Source organism: Mustela putorius, unplaced genomic scaffold (assembly GCF_011764305.1).
Source record: "Mustela putorius furo isolate JIRA1106 unplaced genomic scaffold, ASM1176430v1.1 tig00003853_pilon_pilon_pilon, whole genome shotgun sequence".
In the NCBI taxonomy this organism is placed as follows: Eukaryota; Metazoa; Chordata; class Mammalia; order Carnivora; family Mustelidae; genus Mustela; species Mustela putorius.
This window is the reverse complement of record NW_025422005.1, coordinates 37,286,890-37,313,843: the sequence shown is the minus strand read 5'-3', so window position 1 is coordinate 37,313,843 and position 26,954 is coordinate 37,286,890. Positions and strand designations below refer to the sequence as shown.

The 26,954-nt window shown below is 56.7% G+C and overlaps 1 protein-coding gene across 1 annotated transcript in view; it reads left to right on the top strand.

The window, feature by feature from the left end:
- Positions 1 to 26,617, top strand: part of TRABD2B (TraB domain containing 2B) — a 203,739-nt gene extending 177,122 nt beyond the window's left edge. Inside the window, exons 5-7 of the mRNA XM_004740360.3 lie at positions 9,342 to 9,432; positions 12,217 to 12,486; positions 20,495 to 26,617. Of these exons, the coding sequence (XP_004740417.1) occupies positions 9,342 to 9,432; positions 12,217 to 12,486; positions 20,495 to 20,714 (581 nt within the window). The 3' untranslated portion in view covers positions 20,715 to 26,617. The remainder of the gene's footprint in view (positions 1 to 9,341; positions 9,433 to 12,216; positions 12,487 to 20,494) is intronic.
- Positions 26,618 to 26,954: the final 337 nt, after the last annotated feature.

Sequence of the window (26,954 nt, the reverse complement as noted above, 5' to 3'; positions counted from 1 at the left end):
TGACACCCCACATCCTCTCATCCCAGCCTTCTCACGTTCTAGTTGAGTTTGCCTCCGTCACTCCTGGATTCATGGGAGGGTTTTGGAGCTAAGAGCTTCCAGCCCATGGAGAGCCCTCCCTGAGGGCTGCGGCCACCTGCCCCCATGAGCAGCGGAAGTCCCCTCGGCAGAAAGCGTGCTCAGGCAGGCGGTGTGAGCGGCAGAGACTTTGGTGCTGCAGCTGCTGCCCGAGTGCCTGCCTGCCCGGCCCCCGCCAGCCTCTCTCTCTCTCCCCAGCCCAAGCGCCACAAGCCCACACTCAGCAGCACCCTGAGGGGCCGGAACACAGAAGCCGAGTGGTGGTGTAGGCCCCAGCGTGAGAGCAGGGCTGGAAGCCCAGCGTCCCGGAACACCCGTCATATCTTTCTTTGTAAATAACAGCAGCCGCAGCTCCCTAAAAGGGGCACTGTCCTGACTGAAGGACATTCATAGGACCTTTATGTCCTCCATTCCCCTTGGAGGGAGACAGGATGGTATTTATTATTCCATTGGGCAGACAGGTAAACCGAGATACAGATGGGAAGTGAAAGACACAGACCTGGAGTGAACTGATGGTCACGCTGATAGGCCATTCCTATCGATGGCCAGTCCCCGCTCTGCCCAGAAAAGATCCAGCTGCCGCTTGGCTGTCTGTGCTGCAGACTGTGCCCCTCTCCTCTCCTGCCTGGCCTTTCCACCAACTCCTCTCTAGGCTCCCACAGCCCTGTAGGATTTCCTTATCACAGCCTGGCTTGTGCCGAGCTCCTTTGTCATCTCCCAGTCTAGGAGGGAAGGTAAGACAGAGAAGGCTTCCCAGAGGAGGTAAGAACCAGTTAAAATTTTCCTGAGGCTGGTCCAGCTGTATCATCCCCACAGTCCTCAGGACAATATCCACAGCTGCCTCCCTCCCGCCGGGGTTCTCCACTCGGCAGCCTCAGGAACAGAGCTCATGGCTGAGCACAGAAGAACAGCCATGTCCCCCTGGAGGGCTCTCCTTCACCTTGGAAATGAGGGACGCTGCAAACAGGCAGCACACACCCAGCCGTTTTCTCCTCACGCAGGGGCACGCCCATGGCCTGCCACACTCCCCACGCTGGAACATGAGGCCACAGCATCCGGAAGTGTTTCAGAATTTCCAATGGCTCTTCAAAGGGCGCTGCTCCCCACCACGCTCACATCTGGCAGCTGGCACGCCTGCTCCGGGCTGTGATCCTTGGCCAGAGTCGCCCTTCCTGTTTCAGCCCAGAGCAGCCAGCCAGCCAGAGGAACATCCATCTGCTAGCTCGTCCCTCACGGGAGCCACCTCTGCCCTCTGGGATGGGGGAGAGGAAGGAATGGAGGACGCATGCCCCAGGCTGGATCTGTCAGGGAGCCGGGATTCATGGAACATTGGCCACGGGCTCGGCACTCTTGCGGGACCGCATAGGGAAGGCAGAAGAAGAAAGCAACCTCGTTAAGAGCACGGGCTTTGGAGCCAGACTGCCTGACCTAGAAGCTTCTCCTTAGAGGAAGTGGCCTGGGCAGACCAGGTGCTTCACTTCCTGACATCAGATTTCTCCTCCCGAAAATGAGCCTGAGAGTCAGGGGTCTGGTCCTTGGACTGCTCAGTGCCTGGGGCAGTGCCGTCTCTGGATAAATGGAAGCCCTCGGTATTATTAATGCTTCTGAGTCCTGGATCCTCAGAGCCCATAGTCCCCCAAGGATAGGACTCCCCTGACCCAGGAGAGAGCAGGGCCATCCAGGGAGAAGGAGGAGGCAGAGGAGGCAGCCATCTCCATCCTCCAAGGACTCAGATGAACACTGCGCAGAGACCCCTAAAGCCGGCTCAGCTCCAGTCAGCGGTGAGGCTCAGGAGCAGGTTGGCCAGCAGGGAGCTCTCCTGGGTCCCGGCTGCTACCTTGGCCACAGGAGTCCCAGACTGGGCACCACCCCCTGCAGCCACAGAACCCCTCACAGGCTCTGTCTCCGGGGCTCTCCCCCAGGGCCTCACCGTGACCTCAAACCGCTCTGCACAGTGTTTGCTTGGGTCTAGAGTGGTGTCAGACCCCAGGAGGAAAGGCCGCCTTGTCTGACCCATCTCAGGACCCCCAGGGCCTGGCACGTGCCTGACATGTAGGAGGTCCCTGAAAGGGCTTGTGGCTCCAGGCCCTCGGGGTAAAAACCTCCAGCACTTCTGCCCTCACGGATAGGGTGGGGTGCATGGAGGAGACTTCCTCACGTCTAAACAGGGTTAATTGAAAGACGATCTGCTCCAAAGAGAATGAAAAAGCTCAAACCCTGGGGATTTTAGAAGAACCAAGAGGATTGGAGTGGAGGGATGGGCCTGGTGGGGGATGGGGGGCGTGCTTCTACAAGGACAGACACAACTGGGGGAGGTCGTGAATGGGACGCCAAACCGGGCGATTGTCAGACAGGTGTCATAGGCCCAGAAGCAGCTTCAGCCCTAGAGGGGGGCTACGTTGTGCCCAGGGAGCCCCTGCCTCAGCAGCTGCCCCCAGAAGTGCCCTTTAAACAGACGTACTCCAAGTCATGAACGGGCTCAGGCCAACCCCCAGTTCTGCCGCCTTCTCTCTGTGTGATGCTGGGCAAGTTCTGCTGGCCTCAGAAACATCACAATGAGGTCAAATGACACTATAATTCAAAGTGTCCAGTTCTGCCTGAGCTCTGGAGAGACGGGAGGTGGGGTTGTTTTTCTTGGTATCCATCCTCCCATTATTTAACAGCAGAGCTAAGCTGACCAGCTGAAGGCGCAGGGCTCTTTGTTTCTGATGCCCTGGGTTCTGGCAGCTTCCAGAGAAGAGCAGATGATAAAGGGGGCAGAATCGGGTTCCACCTGGATTTGCCCAGCTCCCCAGAGGGTGTCTGAACCCCCTCTGAGCAGGCCTGACAAGCACTCAGTGACTCTCTACTTACATACCTCCAGGGAGGGGGCCCTCACTCCCACACAGAGCTGGACAGTTGTGTGAGAGAGTGTTTTTTGGGCCCTGCTGAAACCTGGCCCCCTTAGTCTTGTGCTGCCATGATCCAGAATCCCATAGCTTGCCCCACTTTCCTGACCCTCACTGTGCCCCACCTCCCCTTTCACTTCACATTCCAACAACCTGGAACCCTGGGTGGTGGGCTGCACAGCCATGCTCTTCTTCCGTTTGTGCCCACAGAAGTGCTAAATCCCATCGTGAAGGCCCTTCCTTCAGCCCCATAGCCCCTGGTGGGGCTCTCCCTGCCACATAAGGCTGTGCATGCCTGTCCCCCGAGCCCCGCCCTGGACTCAATCTCCTCTGGGGTGGGGACCATGTGTCTCAGCTCCAGGACAAGACTGGATGCAGGGGACACATCATCTCAGTCCTTCCTGAGCTAAAAACGCCCCCGCCCTGCCCTGGCTGGCCCAGCAGGAGAAAGGAAACCCAATTCTGCCAGTTTCCCAGGCAGACCTTCCTTGGAAGATCGGAAGCCCCATGATACCCCCAGTTGTCCGTCCATCCCCAGGGCCCTCCATCCAGCCCTTCTGTCACACTTCCTCGGGAAAGCAAACACCTCCGTCACTTGGCATCCGGCTGGCTAATCCTGGCAGTTGGATTAGCATTTGAAAGTTTCCCTTGCATTAATTTCAGACAGAACATAAATATGAGCTTGGGATCCCTCTTCCAGGAGGAGAAAACTGGAAACCCAGCATGCTCACTGGAGAGAAAACATGTGTGCTGGCCGAGGGGAGCCTGTGTTACTTTGGAGCCATTGTGGGAACATCTGGTTCTCCCCCTCTGCACGGCCCCCCCAACACTATCTTGAAATTACCCTGTTAATTGGCCCGTTCTTCTTGCTGAGCTTTTCTCTCCAATCTGGTGAACTCTGAAAGGACACACATTGCTGACAGTTCCCGGCCCCCCAAATGCGAACTCGGAATCCTTCGCAGACACTAAGACCTCAGAGCAAATGTACTAGAACGTGCAGCGAACTAGGACATAGCTGGATAAGAAGTCAGAGCTTGGCATTTTACCAGTTGTGTGATCTAGGGCAAGTCCTTTCCTCTCTCTGAGCTCTAGTTTCCACATCTCTAAGCGGTGGGGTACCTCAGAAGGTTGCCACAAGGCTGAAATGGAAAGGATGTTCGAGAAGCACCCAGGAGAGTCACCAAGTAGGAGTTTGTGCTTAGGTTATCCAGTGATGGACTCCTAGAGCTGGGAAGACCCAGGAGACCATGGAAGGCAACAGAGGCACAGAGAGGGGAAGGAAACTGCCTGAGGTCACGCAGCCCGTTAGCTGCGGAGCCAGGTTTTCTGTCCTAACCGCACAACAGGGTTTTTTGCTCTGCTCTACCATGCCTTCCCATGTCGGGAGGCTACCGGGCTGGAGCCAGCTGAGGGGTAGAGACTAGATCCAGCCTCCGTTCCGTTTGCTGAGCCTGGTGCCCTGGCACAGGCCTGCTTATACCTGGAAGAAGGGGAGTCTTTTCTCTGCACTAAAATATGATGGGGCTGTGCCCTCTGGGAGCAGGACGCCTTCCCTGTTTCTATATGAATGTCCTCTAAGTGGTACTCTGACTTGTGGGTTCCAGGAGACAATCACCAAATGAGCCCCACCATTTGTAAGACCTATGATCCTTCTGCCCCACAACCATGTATGTCCCCTCTTGGCTACAGGGGTCCCTCCTCCAGGAAGCTTTCCGTGATATCCTCGGTAGATGAGTCTCTCCACCGCCGTGCTCTGTGTTTTCATTTCTGGGTTCTTTTTCTCTTCTCTCTTTTCCTCGCTATCTCTGTCTCTTTATATCTCTGCCCTGTTTTTGTCTTTTTCTATCTCTTGCTTTCCATTTCAGTGTCTATCCTTTTCTCTCTCTCTCCCTCCCACTGTCTCTAAGTCTCTTACAGCCTGTCTCCCAGCCCCTCTCTCCCTCTCATCTGTCTGTCTTCTCTCTGTTTCCTTGTGTCCTGGCACTCTCTCCCTCTCCCGGGAGACACTCCTGGGAGTGTCTCTTTTCTCTCTCAGCCCCTCTGTTGTCTCCTCTCCCCTAGTCTCTGTCTCTGTCGCTCTGTCGCTCTGCGTGCCCCACCCCTCACTGTCCCGCCTCCCTTCCCTCCTCTCCTCGTCCACGAAGCCTCAGCAGATGAAATGGAACCGACCTTCCTGCAGAGAGCTGGCCAGGAAACAGCTGTCAGTGCTGGAAGGAACAGCTGAGCAGTGGCCAGGAGACCCCAGGAGCCTGGGCAAGCCCGCAGGCTAAGCCCCAACATTGGGGCCCCTTTGGAAACTTTCCACACCTTCCCTGCAGGTTTCGGGATGGGTGTGGTGATGTTTTCGGGATTTGTGACCTTGGAGGCAAGCCTAGGCCCTGTCTGCCAGCCTCCAGGGACAGCACGCACCAAGCCCTGACTCGGGCTGGTGTGAGCTCCTGGGATTGGTGGAATCTGCGGAAGCATCACCAAGAGGCGGGGCAGGGGCTACAAGGGAGGGGGATCTGTGAGTTCAGGTCTCCTGGGGATAAGATGAGATCAGGGCAAGCATATGGAGTAACGGGTTTTGTCATTCATTCATTCAACAAACATTCATGAAGCCACCACTGTATGCCAGACTTGGGCTTAGCCCTGAGGCCAAGGATGAATCAGACATGGCTCCTGCCCTCGAAAAACTCAGTCTCCCCTCAAATGGCTTGTTGAGAATGCATTCTGACGGGCATCTCTGGGGGTGGGGTGGGTGGGAAGATCATTCCGGCTGCAGAGAGAGAGCAAGGAAGGCCATTCTGCAGTGACTCAGGCACAAGCTGATGGGGACCTGAGCTAAGCTGGTCAAGCATGGATAGGAGAGAGAAATCAGAGGGCCTCTGGTCACTCATTGGATGAGGAGGGCGAGGAAAAGTCAAGCCAGAGCCCATCTGAGTTGGATAACAGAGCTCAGTTGAGACACATCCCAGGAGGGGAGGGTGAGCTAGGTTTTGTAGGCTGCAGAGGCTGTCAGGTACAGACGTCCGGTAGGCTGTGGGACAGACAGGTCTGGGCGAGGACAGTAGTTCCAGAGTGGTCCACACTGCATGGTGATTGACACCATCATGTGGAAGATTTGTCCACAGATTGTGGGGAAGCAGAAGGCTATGGACACGATTCCTGGGGCCCCCACATTTACTGGACAGGAGAAGGGGGACACGGGGCAGTGAGAGGGCTACAAAGAGAAGCAGGACAGCACCATGTCGTGGGGTCCTATGAAGCCAAGCCTAGGGAGGGAAGGGCTGGGCCGCACTGGGAGCACAGGCTCAGGAATGGGTGGCTGGTGTGTGTTATCCTAGGGCAGGGGTTCACAGGGAGGGCGCCCCCTGGAGCTGTGCAGGAGCTGCCTCTTGTAGGGGGCAGGCAACGGGAGACTCTGGTCTCTTTGCCTTGCAGGGAAGGAAGTGAAGGCAGGCGTGGCTTAGAGAAGTAAAGATGGGATTTGCAAAAATCATTGCTGATGGCTTCCAACTAGTTTCTCAAAGTATCTGGAGTCTTCTGTTCAGGCAGTGTCTGAAGCTGCTGAGGCTGAGGACATGGATGGGGCACTGATTGGACCCCGAAATGCTGTCAGGCAGCTCTCGGGATCCAGCTGGAGCTCTGTACGGCTTGGGCCCTTCCGAGCACCACCTCCCCAGCATCAGGAATGCTCCTCTTGGAGTGGGTAGCACAGCTTGGTAAATATTCACCACGGCTCCTATGCAGCTGGAGGCAGCCTGCTCTCCCTGGTTGCTCTTGAAATCCTCTGGGCGGACCACTGCTGGGCCTGGAGGCCCTCGCCTTTAAAGGGTCTCCATGGAGGCATGGAAGGAATGGCCTTTGCTGCCGGGAGTAAATTCCAAGAACTGCTGGCAGGGAGCTCCTACAACCCGTTTGCCAAAGGCCACCATGCCCAGACTCCCTTCTAGCTCCGTCACACTCGGGGACCAGGCAAGAGTGGGCAGGACTCTGTGCCCCCCCCCCCCCCCCCGCCGAAGGACTAGCTTAGCTCATCACTCAAGAGTGCACGCTGGGCTTCTCCAAAGAACGGTCACTCCTCCTGCCTCATCAGGATCTCACCAGCCCCCGAAGGGATGCATGCCCATTTGACACTCAGGAAAACGGGCTAAGGGCAAGGAAGCTACTTGGCTCAGGAGACGCATAGCCATGGCAGGAGATTGGGTCTCTGTCCTTAACAGGACTGGGTGAAGCCCAGGGTCCTGGGAGGGTCTGCTCATGCCTGTGTTGTCTGCGTGTCTTCTACACTCAGCTTCTTGAATGAACCTCAGTTATCCCCAACCTTCCACGTGCTGTTTCCCCGTCTGGAACCCTCCCCCCCCCCCCCATGCCCAACTCTCGTCCTCACCTGGCTAATTCTTATCCCACCCTTCAGCTCTCACTGCCTCCTCCAGGAAGTCTTCCCTGACTTGAGGTTGTGCTTCCCTCAGCATAGTACTTAGCCCCAATCAAAAGACCTTGATTCTGAGACCAAGTGCCTGGAACAGGCCCCTGTCTCTTCACCACTGACTAGCACTAGAGATCCACTGGATCAGTATGTGTCAGATTAATGAAATGAATCAGTAAAGAAAGGGGGGGAGGGGGAATACATTTTGGTCGGGTTCTCCAGGGTCAAACAGAAGCTTTCCCCAGAGAGTCTGAGAGCCAGGGGAGCCCATGGATCCCTCCCTTGTACAGAGACATTAAGAGCTTTTGCGCATAATGGATTTGCCTGAGGTCTCAGAGCGGGTGAGGCAGGTCCTGGACTAGACGCCAGGTCTCTCATTCCCAGACCAGTGGTCTCTCGCAGTGATCCCAAGGTGGATTTCAGGGACAGGGGTGGGCCAGCGCAAGAGAGCAGAAGCTGGCCCAGAGGTGTGCAGGGTGGCAGCGGAGGGGGTAGGCTCCACCCTCCGTCCACTGCTCTGCAGTCCCCGCCTCACCCCCTCTGTGCCGGAGTCTCTCTGGTCCCGCCCAGCTTGTCCACTGTCTGCTCTCTTCAGACCTCCCCAGGGCTGTCAGCGCGCTGACCTTCCGGCTTCCCACCTGTCACCACCTGTCACAGGCGATTAGACTAATGGCACAGGGATTTCCCCCCAGGTTCTGGGCTGAATGGGGAGCTGAGGAGAACGAGCCGCCCATGGGAGTGGGGCCGCAGGGCAGGCACACGGGCTAGGAAGCCACAAGGGGTCACTGCCACTCTGCCCACATCTAACAGGTGGGGAGATTGAAGCCCAGGGAGGACGAGGGGCTGGCCAGGGTGCTGACTCCCATCACTTAGCCTTCTGAGGACCCTTCCTCACTGGAACCTGGGAGAACCTTGGCTGTTGCCAGACTTCATGCCCGTGTCCTGCTGAAGGAGACCATTTTCTGGGCTCATCTGGGGCTGGGGCTCTCTGCATTCTGAACCACCAGCAACAGGGCTGGCCTCAGAGCAAGTGCACCATAAACGTTTGTTGAATGAATGCTTAATGGGTTGGGGTGAGGATACCAGCACCCCCCCACCAGCAGGAGCCACCTCGGCAGTGTTCGGCTCCCGCTTTAGACCCCTTCTGTGCCCCTGCTGCTGTCTGCTGGACCTGCAGCCGTTGCAACCATGCGTTGCTCTCTCCTTCCCCAGAATCTGACACCTGGTGAGTTTTCTGGGGCCATTCAGGGCCTGGATTGTAATGTGTGGTTCACAGAGGCTGGATAGAAGGTGAACGAATGAATCCACGAAGGTCTTTACCCTGTGGAGCGTTGTGGAGAGACAGACATGAACACAGAGAACCCACTCCAGTGCTAAGGAATGGGCCCTCAAACTGCTGGTGGAACTCACGAAGAAGAGCCACAGACCTGCTGAGGGCCGGAGGGCTTCTTGGAGGAGGTTTTCTCCAAGCTGGGCCTTGCATGACCCCTTTCCGCTGCTCATTTCTGTTGCTTGTCTTACATGGGCTGAATTCACTTTACTTTTCTGGTATAAAACTGTGTGGCGGCCACAGCTGGCGCCTGGGTCCTGTGCACGGAGACTGTGTTGCAGGTCATTACCATCTGAGTCTGGGGTCAGCCTCAGAGTACGAGGCACAACGAGGCCACTTGAAACACTTGTGACCTTTGCCACAACGCCAACCACTGTTCCAGCTGTCCTCCCACTAGGCCAGCAGGGAATGCTACCATCATTCCCTTTACAGAGGGGAGCCCACGGAAACTGGGGCCTGGGGACATATGACGGGTGAGCTGCAGAGCCAGGATTTGGACCCATGCCAAGGTGGCACCGGGACAACATCCAGACACACTGTACCATCTTGGGTATAGCTGGTCCCTGGCCTAAGGGGTCCCCAGTGGCTGGTGACTTGGCATGTGGCTGAGTCCACTCTGACTCTTGTGTTCTAGGTCATTTCCTGGGAAACAACACAGTCATCGACGTCCTTCGGCAGGCAGGGCTGGAAGTGGAGCACACACCGGCAGGGCAGACCATCCACAGGTGAGAAACTCAGGCATCTGCAGGGTACGGGCCTGGCAGGCCTGCTGCTGCCACCACGAAGCCCGCCGGAGCCTGTGGAGCATGGCTGGGCTGCACCCTGTCCTCCTGCTCGGCTTGCGGGGCAAGTTGTGAAAAAGCCTCGTAGGGACCCGCTGTGACCAGGCAGCCAGGAGTGCAGGGGCTGGGCTGGAGGTGAAGGGACTGGGAAGGAAGCTGCCATGCTATCTTGGCAGCCTGGGAGGTGAGGTTGGGGACAGGGCAGTAGGAATGGGAGGAACGTTAGATCCTGAGAGATGCTCAAGATTTAGAGCCGGGTTGGGGTGGGGTGGGGAGAAGGACTCTGTAGGATACCTGGGGTGCTGCCTCGAGAACCAGGGGATGCCCAGCCCCACCCACACCTGTTCCTCACCTTCCTCTGACCACACCTCTTGGCTGCGCCCCCCTACCCGTGACTTTCCCATCAGGACATACCTTCTCCACTCAAATAGCCATCACTGGGCATCTGAGGGGTTCCTGTCCCTACCCTAGGTGGGGGTCCTCTGGTCCCACTTGTGGTCCACAGTGCCAGGGCAGGCATGATAGGGTGTCCGCCCACACTGGGCAGCTCTGGGGGAGGCAATGACAGCATCCTCAAACTTGGGGATTCCCTTCAGCCTGTGCCCCAACCGTATTGCCGGAACCTTCCTCACTAGACAACAAAGGCGACCACAGTGCAGTTTCAGCCCCTGTCTCTGACGTGACATGAGCCAGGGTCAGAAAGAAGCTTGAACAATCATAGCGAACATTTATCGATGGTTCACTGTACACTAGGCTCTCAGCGTTTCTAGCTCATTCAATCCTCTCAAAAGCTCAATGAGTTAGAAACTAGAGTATCCCCACCTTAAAAGTGAGGAATTGGAGGCCCAGAGAGGTGAAGTCACTTGCAGAGGGAGACACAGCTCATGGTAATGGCAGTCTGGCTCTAGACCCTCCCTAAACTCCTAACCACTCCCTGTCCCCTCTCTGGGGACTGGAGGTGGGATTGGAGGCAGGGGTGCTCAGGAATGACTGAGGCTTTGCTCCTTGCTCTGCAGAAATGAGGCTTGGACCCCTAGCCCCCCAGAGCTTTGAGCCTCTGGTCCCCTAGCTCTGGGCCAATGCTCACCGCTGTCTCCATGGCACTTCTAGAGGACCTTAAAAACTCCCTCGTATTGGACTCCTTCCTCCTCTGATCACCTGAGTCAAGCTCATGACACTGTTCTTCCTGAACATTTGAGTGCAGCACAAAGCAGTCTGCCCTGGGCCAGCGCAGGGGTGTGCTCGAGGAGCGAGGGACCCAAGGCAGCCTCGGGGACAAGGCATTCCGCACGCTCCCCTTCACAGCCCCAAGGACTTCATCCGAGGCTCATTGTGTCTGTCCAGGCCAGGCAGGGTGGGCAGACAGGCTGGGGAGGCTGCCTCTGCTCCTATTCATTTCAGAGCCCAGGCATTAGAGGAAGCCCCCCCCACTCCCCGCCTCTCCCGGCCGCCTGCCTGGCCCTGCTCCGAGAGCTCTCAGGCTGAGCCTCCAGCACACGCTGAAATCCTGCGGGAGGGGTGAGGGGCCGGGATGCTGAGGAGGCCCCAACAATAAAAGCCATCATCGGCCACAGGTGCTTCCTGGATCCATCTTTTTGTCCGCCTGTTTTGAATTATCTCCCTAGCAGCTGCAGCATCTCCTGAACCCTGGGAATCTGGGCTTGCCGTGGGGGCTGGGGACGGACAGGCTGAGCCGATGGCCTTCTCTCCTTCAAGGAGGGAGAGGCCCTTCACCCCATCTTGCATGCGGGACTGGAGGAGGAGGACAGGCTGTGTGCCGCCTCGGGTGTCACTGGACCTTTATAGTTCCCCACGCCACGTCCAGCCTTCTGCCAAGACCTGATGTCCTCCAGAGGAAGTCCATTAGGGCCCCAGAGAGGAACGAATAAAAGGGAGAGGAGCAGACGATGTTCCCAGGCTGAGAGACCTGTGTAGGTAGCGCTGGATGGGATGTGAATTCCACGACCACACGCCTAATCAGTGTTTCAGTGCTCACTACAGCCAAGTCCCTTTGCCGGCAGGCCAGGTGTAAAGAAATGCTTGTTATGGGTCGGGCACTGTGTTAGGACCTCAGCTCATTCATCCATGCGACAAGCTTAGGAAGTAAGTGGGAATAGGACTACTCCCATCTCGCGGCTCCCTGCTGCTCCTCAGCCACTTCCCTGCAGAAGCACGGGCTGTGGCATCCCCATTTCGCAGAGCAGGAGAACGAGGCACAGCGCGGTTAGTCACTGGCCCCAAGACCCTCAGCCAGAGTTTGTGGAATGAAAGACCCCGACGAAGGTCAGATATACCCCCCAGTGACCTGCCCACGGCTCACCCCTCCCCTCCCAAGAGTCTGGGCTCAAACATCACCAGCCAGTGGCCAGACCCCCCTGCATGCCAAGCGCCCTCCACCTCCGTGCTCCCTCTCCGGCCCCCCTCAGGGGCTCTCACCATCTGCCGTCCTCACTGTCCATCTTCCGCTTCGACGTGCGAGCTTAGAATGGACAGGAACCCAGTTTGGACTGTTCTTGCCCAATCCCTAAAAGAGTGCCCGGCATCTGGAGTCCCTCAATGAAAAGAGTCAGAGCTCCATTTCCCAACACCAGATACTCTCGCTGGGTGCAGCAGGGGCACGGAGCTTCTTCTCCTGTGGTGACAGCCTTCCCACTGGGTGCCATTGCCTGTTACGCATGAGCGACATAGTCCCACACGTGCACCTCACATGCTCTTGCCCGTTTCCAGCCCCGCCGCCCGGAGCCCTGAGCCCCCACCCGAGAGGACCTCAGCGAGTCCGGCCCCAGTCACCCCTGCCACCGCCGTCCCTGCAGCGCCCTCGGCAACCCCCACGGTCCCGCCTGAGGAGGAGGACCCGGCCCTGTCCCCACACCTCCTGCTCCCCGACAGCCTCAGCCAGCTGGAGGAGTTTGGGCGGCAGAAGAAGTGGCACAAGAGGCAGAACAAGCAGCAGAGGCCACGGCAGTTCAATGACCTGTGGGTTCGCCTCGAGGACAGGTGAGCAGGGACGGGGCGGGCCGTCCGGGGCTGGCCACCTCTCCTGCCGGCCTCACACACACACACACCCCTGCCCCAGGGCCACAGCCCCTCTCCTCCCTGGGTGCTGCTGAGAGGAAGTGGGCCAGGTGGGCACTTGAGCGGAAACTTCTGGGGAGAGCTTGACACTTCCCGACCCCTGTTCACAAAGCCTCCTACAGTTCATCCGGCAGGGCTTACAGAGCATGCTTATATCTGATTTTTCATTTTTAGTCTCAAAATGAGAGCAAGTACCCTTTTTTCCATTTTAAAGATGAGGAAACAGAAACCTAAGGTGCATTGGCCAAAAGTCTGCTTTGCCTTTAGCTTCCCTGGATGCAGCTAGGATGCAAAACAGGCTCTGTTTGTCCCACGGGCCAGATGGTGACACTAGGAGAGAACAACACAGCCTGGCTCCATGGAAAGGTTGCGAGCTCCCTGTCCCCGGAAGATCTGAGTGGCCAGCACCCGGTCAGGGAGGGAGCAGAGGGTCCCACTCTGCAAGAAAGAGATGGCAGGGGCTGCCACTGCCCTTATGGCTGTGGGCTCCATCTCGGGAGAGGATGGCATTCATGGTGCATGGCCGTGAGCATGGGCAGGTGCAGAGATCATCCTACTGTGCTAGTAGTACCTGCCTGTCCCCTGCCTGCGTGTCCCTGCTGCCCCGTGCCACCCTCCCAGCCTGTCTGTCATCGCAGCTCCTGCTGAAAGCAGGATGCCACCTCCCAACTTCTGCCTGCAGGCTCAAAACAGTCTCCCTAGCTTCCGCGTTGGGGTGGGAGTCTGTGTGTGTGTGGTGAACAGTGTCACCAGACACCACGCGGGTTGCCCCAGGGAGTGACTGTGAGTGAAGGTCAGAGTCCTATCCACTGCGGTAACCAACCCTGGCCCTTGTGCCCCAGCAGTGGGCCCTTGGAGACTCGGAGTCTCCCTTGAGCCCTAAAGACCATCATCTGGGATTTCCCCTGCACCCCAAGAAAGAGTCATCCGGGGTACCTGCAAACAAACCTATGTCCAGGCCCCTGTAGCCCTCCTAATCTGACCCTGCACTGCACAGGCCTGGGGAGCTGGATGCTGTGTCTGCCCTCGGGCTGAAGTTGCACTCGGGAGACTTCTCCACAGCTTTGGGGAACGTGGACCTAGTTCTGCATTTACAGGCTGGGGGAAAAGGGGTCTGTCCAGGGTCACACAAGCCATCAGGGACTGCCTCCAGCCCTGTCAACTTCATGGTCCTCCTGCAGCCAGGTGTCTGAGTCCATGACCAACGGATGACACAGTCCAGTCTGCTCTTCTAAAGTCTGAGAGGTGTGCTATTCTACAAAGACTTCCAGCAACTAGGAGTGGAGCCCACTATTCCTTTGGGCTTTGGTTTCAGAGCATCTGACTTGGGTTACTGAGAAATGTGCGGCACCCCGGCCAGCCTGCCCGCCCCCCACCCCCGCCCCGCCAGGGACAGAGGCACCGCTGTAGCTCTATTAGCTGTGACATATTTGGCTCACATGCCCTGCGTGGGCCGCCCCCTCCGACCTGGGAGCAGCTGTCAGAGGGCCTCTTCCTCAGTGCGGGGCAGGGCCTGCCGCCTGCCAGGAGGTTCGGGGCCGGTGGAGGCACAGGCGGCCCACAGATAGCTCCCATCGGGAGGGGGACTCGGGGCCCTCATCAGCCTGCTGGGGCCATCAAGAGACCCAGTCCGGGGTGGGCCTGGCCCATGAGGTGATGGGGGCCGGCTGTCAGCTCCAGCAGCGGACCCCCGACTCTAACCACTTCTGAAAGGTAAATTTCAGCAAACGGCTCCAAACGGTTTCCTTTTCACAACACGTAGCTCTGAAACACAGAGCCTGGTTTCAGGAGAAGAAAATAGCTTTTCTTTGGCAAGAGGGAACCCTTTCTCCAAACTAACAGGTAAATTGTGGTTGAAGAGCTTTCTTCCATCTGGTGGGACTGGAGAGGGAAGTTTCCATGGATGGGCACCCTGTTTGGGTTCTCGATGCTTCTCAAGGAAACAGGCCTGGAGTTCCTTGAGAGGCCTAGGTGGGGCACCCTTCTGTCACTCCCAGGGGACTCACCCCACCTGCCCAGGGTTTCCAAATTTCCACTCCTCTGAGAGGGAACAAAGGCAAGCTCTCCCAAGGGGGAACCTGAGGCACCTCTAACAAAATCATTATCCTTGGAGCTATAACTCTATCCCAGGTTTTCTCATTTTTCTTCCCCCACATCCATCCCCTCTCCCACACTCCCCCCCGCCCCCCAAAACCACCCCCTGCCCAAGCACACTGCCCCCAGCAGCCTGAGATTCTTTGGTGCTCCCTGCCATGGCCAGGCCAGCTTCCTCCTGCACAGCCTGGACGCAGAGCCTGTGGCCTCCCCTCCGGCCTGGAGCTGCCGCTCCTGCGGGCCTTGTCCTTGCCAGGCTGCATGCTGCCCCTCAGCGGGCTGTGCCCGGCCCTCCTCCTGCCTTCGTTCTTGCTTTTCTCTCTGCCAGGGGTGGGCACGAGGGGACATTGGCAGAGCTCCAACGGCAGACTCGTGCCCCGGGTCCTGCCAGGACTCTGGGAAGTAAGCTTTGTTTCTGAAACAAGGAGACCGAGGCCCAGCAAAGTCAGGTAACGTGTCCAAGACCACACAGCGAGTGGGCTGTGAAGTCAGAGCTCACACCCAGGTCTGCCTGACGCTAAAGGTCATATTTGCCCATGGCCATGCAAATGCCCCTCCCGCACTCGCCTGGCAAGCATCTCCTCCGTCCACACTGGCTGTGTCCCTTCTCTCCTCCCCGACATCCCGCAGCCCCTGAAGGCGCCCCCCGTCTCAGCACAGTCACCCGGGCTGCAGTCCCTCACTGGGGTTGAAAGGCCTTGGGGGCCCTGGGCACCAGGTCCAGGTTGGACTTCTCCGGCGGCCAGGGGCCTCATGGGGGGTTTGTGGACCCTCCTCTCGGCCCTCATTCCCTGAGACGGAAACACTGTGGAGGGGGTTTAGAGAAGCAGCAGCCCTTGGCAGGGTGATTTAGGAGGACCCCTGGAAAGGGCCAGACTTGTGTCCGCAGACGGCTGTGAAGTGGTGGTACAGAACTCTCAGGGAGCCGCCACATCGGAGGGCCAGGAGGGTGGCGGCCGGGCAGGGCGCATTCCCATGCTGGCTGTGTGCGATATGGGGTTCGTGACAATCCTCAGTCTCTCCTTCTGTGCAGGTAGGGCCTTGACCGTCTCCAAAGGTCAGGCCAGTTCTGCTGCTCTCCCCCTCCACAGCTGTGCTATGTGCATGCGATGAGGGTAGAGGGTTGGATAAACAAGGCGGCAGAGTGCGGGGCCGTCAAAACAAACAGTCATGAGGAGGCAGGTGCAGGCAAGACAGCTCCTTCTAAGTGCTGGGCGTGGCTGGAAGCAAGGCACAGGTAGGCCTCAATGTGGACAGACCCAGAGGGCTTGTGAGTGTACCATACTGGACACACACACACACACACGTATCATTGTCCTTCTGGGCCTCAGTTTCCCTGAGGTTTGAGCAGGTGCCCAGGGCCCCCTCGAAGGGGAGAAGACACTGTTCCACCTCCTAGGCCCCTGAGAGAGCCGTGCCCACCTCAGCCTGACCTGCCCATCCTGCCCCAGGCTCCCCAGCTCCAATTTCTCCCAGCAAAGCCAGATCTTCTCCTGGGACGGTCCTGCATGGTCGACGTCTTTGTGTGAGGCCAGAATGCTGTGAGATCGCAGGTAGAAGATACCCCGTGAGAAACGGGAAACAGGATCTCCATGAACAACAGCACAGACAAATGGGAGCAGAATGGGCTTCAGAGCCCAGCCCTTCCTGGGGCTTGCTTTGAGGGTTAGAAAGCAAACAACAGGATGCTATGAAGTGGTAAGCTGGCGCCAGGCCACCTGTGATGCTCAGTGGCCGTGGTCTCCAGCACTGCGGGTGGTACTCTCGGGCTGGCCTCAGATGCCACTCTTCCCGCCCCAGCAGGAGCTGCTCTGGGGCCCTGAGCTTGGCTTCTGCTACAAGCCTTTAGTGAGCCTCTGGGTGGGTTCTGCTCCTGCCGCTTAGCAGGATCACACTGGGCACACGCCGGTTACCCAGCCCCACGTTGGTAGGCACAAGATCAGGTGGGGACAAGAGCAGGAGAAGTCTCAGGTCATGGCCAGCTCCCAACACGGTGTGGCTGAAGAAGCCCTGGAGCCCCGCAGTGCTCCTGTGCCTGCGAAGGAATCAGACAGCCGGGGCCACAGGGTGGATGAGGCCATTCCTTGCAGAGAAGGCCGTGAAGCCAAAGGCATGGAGGTGGGCACAGGCCTTGGACATCAGGGCATCGAGCTGCAGGGATACCTGTTGCCATAGATCTCCACCGGCCTCTGACCTGCTTGGCTCGAAGAGGCAGAGGCCAGACGATACTGACAGCAGGGTCTCCTCCAGCCGGACCACATCAAGGGCTGTACCCGCGGGCAGCAGGACTACCAGTCACCTGGACCCCAAGCCCCCTCTCTACTCTGTGTCCCTGGAAGCCTCCGAGAAGGTCGCCCGGGGCATAGCCAGTAGCCCTTTGCATTGGGAGGAAAGTCACCACCTGCGGAGACCCCCAGCACCCAGTCTCAGATGCTCTTGGAGACCCTCTAGGTGCAGGGGTCCAGGAAGCCCCCTGGAGGGGCCTCCGTGGGCAGACAGCTGACACTGTCTCGAGCAGCAGCCCTCCTCTGTGCTTTACACCTCGAGCTTCTGCCTAAGCTCTCTCTTCTGGCTTCTACTACTAGAAAACATTTTTAAAATGCATGGGTCTGTTCCTGCTCCTTCATTGCACACATAGGGAAACAGACCTAGATGACAGGACTTTCCCCAAGTCACACAGCAGACGGGGACATATGGCATTCTTGAACAGGGCTTCAGCATTCCATCCAAGCAGTGGGGCCCTTCCCCATGCGAGGGGCCCAGTCGGCTCGGAGCAGACTTAGCTCGTTGGTGCCAGCCGTCTGCGGAGCCTGGGCGCCCTCAGTGTTTGGTTTGGCTTCGAGGCCCCTTTGCCATGAGACAGTTTTCCCCTGCATGGGCCTAGGAGCTTGGAGTGGGGGGGAGGGGGTCTGAATTAGGAGACTGAGCTTTGTGAGCAGAGTGGGCTGGGGAGGTGGGGGTATTTGGAGGGGCTTTCCGCCCCCCACCCCATTTCCCTGGGACTCCTTCCAAGCAATAAAACCCCCCGCTCAGGCTCCAAGGGGGAGTGTGCATCTTTGCTTTTCAAAGTGTGAAAGCAAATGCCTTTGGGCGCCTTGCGAGACATAATTTTCCTAACTCCTACTTATCTTCCTTCTGATGGCGGGGCTGGCTGCATCCCGCCGCCTGGGCCCCCGCTCCGGGCACTGCAGGTGGCACAAAGCCTCTCTTCTTGAGGCCGGGCCTCCTAGCCTCCTGGCTGCTCAGGCTGAAAGCACAGGGCAGCCCCTGGGAAGGGACCGTCGTGGACCCTTTGTGTAGCGTGTGGAGCTTTTCTCATTAGAAGAGAAAGGGAGAGAAGGGGCTCAGGTAGTGGCATGGGCTCAGGCATGACCTTCCCGGGGCCAGCCCTCCCTCCACACACGGGTTTTCCAGGTCTCAGCAGGAAGCAGCACGCCGACCCATGTGCCCTCCACTGGGTGCTCCTCCATATCCCGATCCCCTGCAGGCTGTCCCGTCAACCTGGAAATGGGGATAATGAGGTGACACGGGTACAGCATCGCAGTGTCTATGGGCTCCTAGGAAGCGCTTCGTAAACGGAGAAAGCTGCTCATGAGGACTGACACACACGAACATACGATGCTAAAGAGCCGAGCCGTGTCATGTGTCCAGCGTGCCGGGCACTGCTCGGGGCCCTTCCCAAGCGGGAGCCCATCCAAGCACCTCTGTAGATAGGTACCTGTGTGCGACACGGCAGCAACAGTGAGATCCATGCGAGGTATTGTGGGGACGTTGAACCAGGCCTTCATAGGTGGGTGGGACAAGGCAGCAGGACAGTCAGGGTGACTGGACACGGTGGCACATGCTGGCAGAGGCAGGATAGGTGAGGTCGGCTGGTCCCCAACTGTGTGAGAGGTCTTGGTGTCCTGCCGGCGGATACAGGGTGAGCCATCCTCTGCCAAGCACTGTGGGTCATCGCGGGCAGTCAGAGCCACCTGGTCTGCCTGCTTCTGTTCCACAGGCACACTCCCTCCTCTCCTGCTAGCTATTCTCGAAGTTTCTAAAGACAGCACAGCACAGTTCATGACCACTGTAGACGCCAGGTGGAGAAGAACTTCATGTGAGGGTGCGGCAGGTTCTCATGGCTGGAGCACAACCAGGAGTAGAGAATGAGGGACAGGCCAGGAGCGAGGACCTTCTTGACTGAGGACATCTGAACACCTTCTTCCTGAGCAGAGGCCCTAGCCTGCTTGGAGGCAGGGGCATGCATGGTGACCCCAGGCTGAGCCAGGGGTGTCTGGCACATGGAAGTGCAGGTCAAGGTAGAGCGGGGGACGATCTGAGGGCCCAGCGAGTGAACAGCCTCCTGGGGAGGGGCAGTAAGCCCTGGAAAACAGGGCCTCGTCCCACACGGAGGAGGCTACCCACACCACAGACTCCCAGGGAGGGGCAAGTTTCCTGCCCGTGCCTCAGCTGCTAGCAAGCACCTTCTGTGTGCCTGGTTCAGATCCCAGCCTCCTTGTGAGTCCTGGGGCAAGTTTACTTAACCTGTTGGTACCTCAGTTTCTTCCTAAGTAAAATGGGGATAAGAGTCAGATCTGCCTTATAGCGTGGCCATAAGGATTAGGGGTTGATGTGTACTAGGTGCTGGCTCAGAGCTGCCACGGGCTGGGTTAAGTACTTCTCTGGCCACTAGGGACACCCTCAGTCACATGCAAGGTAGACTGTCTTCAGGCTGACTGCTGTGTCACCTCTTCAGGAGGCCTTCCTGGCCCTGCCCTGGACAGGGGCCCATCTGTGTGCCCCCTACCCAGTTTCCCCTCCCGCCTTTGCACGTCTGCTGTGATGGGACTTGTCAGATCCTCTATCGCATCTCCATCTGCCTCCCCTACCCAGGGCTCCACGAGAGCAGGTGGGGTCCAGCGCCCCTGAACTCCAACTCTCTTTTCATCCTGAAGCCTTCTACCCCTGTGGCCTCTCTGGGTTATACCTCTGACCTTGTCTACCCTTGTCCTCTCTCTTCCTCTGTCCCTGGCTCTCTCTTTGTTGATGAGGTGCTATCTTTCTCTTTCCAGAGCTTGAGCCATTCACCCACCCCACCTGGCCCCTGTCCTACCCTGCACTTCCCCATGTCACTGGGCGCTGACCTCAGCCAGCAGGCTCATTCTGTACTCAATCTCCTTATTTCTCTATCTCTCCCTCCTTCATGCTCCCTTTCATAGGTTTTCTTGAGCCAATAATCTCACCCATTCCCTCCAGAACTGGATTCTATTTTTATGAGTTCATGAAGGATCACAGCTTTCCCTCAACTTCCCTAGGCTTATGTAGAGGGCGGCTGACCCAGGCTCCTGCCCAGGCCGTGCTTTCTCCTGGGACCCAGTGCCATTTAGCCTCTCTGATCCCTGGCCCTCTCGTCTAGGGAAGGGGGGTGAAGAGACCCACTGTGAAGGTTGGTTTTGAGGCCGGAGAGACCTTCAGTAACTGGTAGATGTTATTAGAAGGGCAAAAGATGGTGGGGTTGTCTGTGTGGTTGATTTCCTGTCTATTTCGGGCTGGGCAGGGACAGTGGCAGGAGAGCGCCTGCGCACACAGGCCTGGAGGCTGACTCCCCCCAGCATGACCCCAGACCCAGCCCCTCTGTGGCACTTCAGTTCTTTCTTCCCTGGGATCTGTATCGAGTGGTCATGCTTGGGGCCTTCAGCTTCAGGAGCTCACTTTCCCTGTCCAGCCAGCCCCATCTCCTCCATTTTATAAGAAAGTAGATTCCCTAAAGTCGCCTCTGAACCCCAGGCCAGAGCCCAGGATGAGGCTACTGAGTGGTCGTTCCGGGGTTCTCCTGCTTTCTCTCTCCCTCCAGCACGGCCGCCTCACCGCCCCCGCCACCCCTGCAGCCCACACACAGCCCTGGGACCGCGGGGCCAGCCTTGCAGCTCTCAGAGCGGCTTCAGCAGCGGGAAGAGCCGGGCCCCACCAGCAGCTCAGCGCCCTGCCGCCCCCAGCCCACCCTGGGCCTCCTCCCCGCCATTGTGGCCTGCGTTGCAGCCCCTCTCCTGTGGCACCGCCTTGGGCCCTCCTGACCTTGGGCACCAGTACAGAGAAGCCAGAGAAACCACAGGAGGGTGTGTGGCCACCCCCCCCCAACTGCCCCTGCCACCACCTCGGGGGTGCCTGACACCTCACGGGCAGTCCAGACGGGATCCGTTAGAACACTAGAGCTTTATTGTACCCGAGTTACATCTTCTTTTTTGTAGAAGGATCTTAATTTCCCATAGTGCTATGGGGCTCTTTTGTAAAATATGTGTCCATATTAAAAAAGAAAAATGTATTTATTCTTACCGATAAAACTATTTTTATGTGGCCTGTGTTAACCCTTTAAGTAGCCCCAGCACCAACCCAGGAGGTGAACCCAGGCTGCCAGGAGTTCTGCAATCTCAGGCAGACCATGGCCTTGAACTGGCTTGCTCCTAGGCCCGCAGAAGCCTCCGCTGTCTGGGTTTGGCTTCTCCCACCATGGGGACCTCAGAGAGAGGGGCAGGCAGACAGGCTTATTAGCTTTTGAAGCTGGATCTGGGAGCCAGAGATGTGAACGCTGACGACTTCCCTTCCGTGGCTGCATCCTAGGGTGGGAAGGTACTTTAGGAAAGAATGCTGCTATTTTTGAAAACCCTGAGTGTCTGTGAAATGGCCTTCCAGAGCTCTCGGTAAGTGTTTGGACCAAAGCACGGGGGTGAGGGAGGGATGGTGGTGCCAAGAGGGGCCATCCCCCAGCCCTCTGTGACAAATGGTTAAGTTGAGATCCAAAGAGAGGAAGGTGGTTGCCCAAGGTCATGCAGCAAGTGAGAGAGCCCAGGTGTGAGTCCAGACTCCTCTGTTCTGGTTTCATTAGTCTTCTTTGAGCCTGGCTTGTAGAAGAGCCTGTTGAAGTCACGCCAAACTGAGTAAGCTGGGTCGAAGGCAGGTGTGGGCACAGAAGGGCCATTTTAGGGACAGAGGCTCTAGGAGTCGCACAGTAATAATAATCCTAATATAAGCTACCCTTTGTCCCGAGCCTGCAGCACGGCAGGCATTTTGCACACTCACTTTGTCACTGATTCTCATGCCAGTTCTATGAGATGTGATTGTCCCCATTTCACAGATGAGGAAACTGAGCCCCCCCAAATGGATAAACTGACTTGCCCAAGGTCACCTGGCTGGGACATGACCCCAGATCAGTATGATTCTGAAGCAATGCTCGTCCCCTGGACCGTATTTTGCCATGTTCTTTCTGCACAGGGAAGCTCCAAGGAAAGGAGATCGCCCCCAGATGGGCCAGCACAAGCCCCTTGTCCCAGCCCAAGAGACCCCTTGGCCACAGTCACTCATGTTAGCCCCTCTGAACGAGGGGCTCTGGCAACAGCCTGTGCACAAGCTTGTGTCCCATGCCCCAACTTGTCTTATCTTGGAGCTAGTGAGAGGCTTTCCTACCAAATCAGAGGCTGGCAGGTGGGAGAATCTGGGCGGGCAGGCAGGCAGTTGAGACTTAGGGAGACTGACCTCATTCCTCTGCCTCCAGCTTGGTAGCTGAGAAAGCAAAGGACCTAGGTTGCCTTCCTCCTTGCCCTAAATCCTCATTGGACTGGAGGCTCACCAGTTACAGAGTTCTGGAACCCAAGAGCAGAAAGGGCCCCTCGTTTGACAGATAAGAACATTAAGAGTAATCATGAAGCCCAGAGAGGGGAGACACTTCCCCAAGACTGCACAGCTGGGCGGGTCTGCTGACTCCCAGCCCAGTGCTCCACAGCATCACCACATCATGGACTTCCCTGGAAGACCTGGCATTGGCTGATTAGACCCAATGCCGTTGTACCCATTTCAACCATTTTATTGCTAAACTATCATGATACAAGCCGTATAAAAATACTTTACATATAGCAAAAATAAACTACATTAAACTGGAGATTAAAAACATTTTGCATAGGAATGTGATGTATTCAAACTTCTTTAACAGTCGAGATTTCTAAAAAACCTAAGCCTTCCAGCACCGCCTGTTGCAGAGAATTCTGTTTGTCGGAGAACTAACAGAGCACTGTCAACATTTTCTCCCCTCTGAGGGCTGTAGAGGCAATGGGGGTAAGGAAGTTTCTTCGACAAGATGCTCTGGAGGCTAAGTTTGTCCCAACCCCAGCCTCTGTCTGCTTACACGGCCGCCATGCTGAAAACACCTCTCTACAGGGAACGGCTTCGTATCCAGTGCACCCAACCCCCTGAGCTAGGAAGCTCGCAGGTGTTTGGTCCGCTAACAGGTGCATCAAGGCGAATGGTCAGTGTTCCCAGCACCCCATCTCCTTTTCAGGGTGACTTGCTCAGGGACCATCTCCAAGGGAGATTAGGATGTGCTGGGTACCTGCCAGGGTTATCTCTCCAAAAGCTGAGTGCAGGAAGGTTTATCCCAGCTCGTCAAGAATGTCACAACCCCCAGGCCTCTTGTAAATGTGAGCAGCTGTCTTCCTTTTGAGACAAAATTTGGGGCAGCTCTGGATGACTAGAGGTCCCATGAGCATCTTGGCCAGCAGTGAGCTTCTTTTCATCTTGGCACCGGATAGGCATGTTTGAGCTTGAGACCTGGCAGGAGCCCTGAGATCTGCTTCAGAGGGTCCAGCCAGCCCCATGGGCATCACGTTGTAAACTGAACTTGACCCCATGCCCTCAACTGGCTGGAGTCCATTTATCTTTGGCCTCGAACTGGCTGGAGTCCATTTATCTTTGGCAGAGCTGTGATTTCCTATTTCTGAGCGGGAAGGGGCTTCGCTGACTTCCAGTGCAGGCTCAGAAGGCCTGTCAGACATCAAACAGACGGTGCGGAGCACTTGGCCAATGAAATAAGTGTCAAGGAATTGGAAGCACGCAGGCCAGATCTCCCTCAGTTCAGGGCAGAGTGTGGCATGAGATGCACTCAGACGAAGCTTGAGGTGAATTAAAGAGGAAGGCTTTGGGTGAACAGTCCACGTACCCGACTGCGTGCCCAGATCTGTGCCGGGCACGAGGCCAAAGAGGTAAACCAACGAGCCGTGGGCTGCCGAGCATGTGCGGTGCCAGGCCTCATATGTGCACCTTTCCTGGCCCGGAGGAACCCATTGTCATCGACATGAAATAAGCAACCCAGTCGTAGGTTCCTAGAAGGAACTTTAGAGGTTGTCCTACCCAGGCCCCTGACCACAGACAGATTCAGCCCTCGTCTTCCCCAGATCTGTCCTCTGGAGAGCTTGGGAAATTCCAGACGTTCCCTCCAGCAAGCGCTCAAGTGTTTAAAGAAAGATGGATGGCGGCAGATGGGTGGGCTGGCTGGTTAGGTAGGCCTGCGCCGACGGGACAGCCAGAGCCAATGTTGATCAGACGTCTGCAGCCTGAGCTCATGGATCCCAGCAGCCCACCCACTGGCCAGGCTGGGAAACGAACCGAGCTTATGTCCCAGAAGACCTGAGGCACGTCTGGGGAAATCTGTGCGGCTGGGTCACTGAATTCTCTCATCCCAAGCCAGGGAACCACCATACCGTCCGTAGCTACTTAAACATTTTGGATGATGTATCCACCACGGCTGACATTTTTCCCAGCATATTCTATGTGCCTGACCTCATAAAAAGTCCCTGTTGCTCCGAGAGCCCCATGTCCTTTTCTTACGGCTTTCATGGTTGACCTTCATGTGGTGGAGAAGATGGAAGGACTAAGAGCCAGCAGGCTAAGTGACCTGCCCGAGGTCAGAGGTGGCCCTTGGTCCCCCATCTCAGGAAAACTGACCGAATGGCCCACGGGCATTCTGGAAGCTGCCAGCATGACCACATCTTCCTAGTCTGTTCTGACACACCAGTAGCAGAGTGAAGGCAGGGAGAATGGAGATGTTAGGTTGCAGGGAGCTGCAAAGGGCCACCACGGGCCCCTCCAGCTGAGATGCAAAGATCCAGAGTGGATGAAGCACGGGAACTTGCACCGGCTGGCAAATTTGCCTTTGTGCCAAATCACCACGAGCTGATTATTCTCATACGAAATACTCCGCCATCTATTGCCATGCCCTAGCTATGTCGGGGCAAGCCTTGGGGCTCAGGATCCCTAGTTCCACCTTCCCAGTCTCTAGCCTGGTGCCCTCGTCACAATGGATCCCAAAGAACGGTCCTCCACCAAAAGGAACATTTATGAAAACCACATGAAGGACACAAAAGGCTCCACTGGGAACTGCAGCTCTGATGGTGTCCCGAGTGGCAAGAACGAACCAGGGCTGGGGATGTTCCAGTGACTGTGGAGTAAGAGCAAGAGTCCTCGGCCTGGCCTTCCACACCCTCCATGATCAGGCCCTGCTGACTTTGCCAGCCACATCACCCATCTCTCCTACTCTGTGCCCAGCCAGACTAAATCCTATTTGTCATTTCTCGAATAGATAGCATGTGTCACACGTGCTACTCCCTGGGCCTGGAAACTCCCTTCTCTTTCCACAAGTCCTCATTTTTGAGGATTGACTCAGATAGCACTTCCTCCAGGAAGCCCCTGTGATTCTTTTTTGCTTTTTTAGCATCTATCCTAACACTCACTGATAAGTGTGGAGACTGTAATTGCGTATCTGCTCTCCTAAGGGACCACGAGCTCCTTAATGGCAGGGGTCACATAAATTCATCTTTGGATCCTCATCTGACACAAAGATGGCCCTCACAGACGTGTAGGGAGGGAAGGAGGAAGGAAGGAATGCAGAGAGGAAAGGAGAGACAAAGACCTCAGCTCTGGCAATGGAATTATGTCTACAAAGCCAAAGCTGTCCCCTGCAGGTGGTGAGTTTGCTGTCAGCAGAGGTGTGAGCAGAGCAGTAGGCCCGTCGGCTGGAGATGTGGTATGAGAACTAAAGTTTTGGCAAGGGACTGGTGTGGGTGACATCGAGGGTCCATTTTGGCTCTGTAATACTCAGGTTCTTTGAACATTGTTATTTTTCCAAAAATTCATCTAAGCAGCCAAAAATATCACCCGGGCTGGCCATCTAAACCAGTAGGGTTCAGGAATCCATCCAGCCTCACACCCCCGTTCTTCAAGAGCCCAGCCAGGCCTGATGTAAATTGGCAGGTTTACCTACTACCCTGAGGCAGGGGGACTTCTAGGTGGTGGGTGGAGGGCTGGACTGGAACCCAAGGCCCCTGACCCCCAGCCTGGAGCTCCTTCCCTCCCTGCCCCCGACTATGGGGTACCGAAGAGAGGGGTCATGAGGACTGATCAACCCCCTACCTGGTCCTTTCCTGGGAGTGTGGGCACAGCCTTAGATCTCCCCATCCTTTCTCCAAATATTGGCTCTTCCTCTCCAGAGGTACTCTGGACACTCTTTCACCTTGCTGGGTGACCTTGGGCAAGTCCCTGCTCCGTTCTGAGCCTCCATTTCCTCATCTGTTAAATGGAGACCTTGTTTCCCACCCGGGCCATTCTGGGGGCTGGAGGAATGCTGTGTGCCATCTCAGGGCTCCATGACGGTGAGGCAGCACCCCTCCTCGGACTCCATGCTCGGCTTTCCTCCCTGGCCCTGAAGACTGCCCTGGGGTCAGGAGCACGTGGCAGGCAAGGCACTGTGATGGAGTGGCATGCCTTCAGGTTTGCTCCCTCCCAGACCTGCTGCAGGGAAAGTGGGCTTTGCACGGGAACTGAGTCTAAGACAGTTCCAGGGAGGCTCTGAGACATCTTGGGCCCCGTGGGCTGGGGCAGCAGAGGCAGCTGGAACTCCTGCCCCACTCCTGGGCTTCAGAGAGATTCCAGAATGTCCCCCAGCTGACTCTCATTATGTGACACAGCTTCAGATCATAATGTATTTGAAAGATATTGGTGATATTGTCCTTCTAACCACCTCTTCCCTTCACCTCTGTGAATTATCATGAAGAGTCCTTTAAGAATATAGAAGACAAAGAAAGATGCTATTAATGTTATTTTGCCAAAAATATTTTTGTAGCATAATATATTAATAAAAGACATTATGAATTCAGTGGGACAGCGTCTTCATGTGCTGATGGCTCCCTCTCCCTTCTCCAGGGAACACTGGGGGAAATCACTTTGCTGGGAGGTCCAAGGCCGGATGCAGTGGTATGGAGGAACTGGAACGGGCCCATTTTCCATGCAAAAATTTGGGCAGATTTGGGAGGCAGAGACTTAGGCAGGAGTCCAGTGACTGGAGAGGCCTCACATCAAGTGGGATCCAGACATCCCTGGCCAGCCAGAATGAGCTAGAATCTGGGGTTCACCCTCACGGCTTCCTTTCTCTCCCTCACTCACCAAGACCAGCCAATTCCTCCACTCCTCCCCCAACAATTGCTGCACCCCAA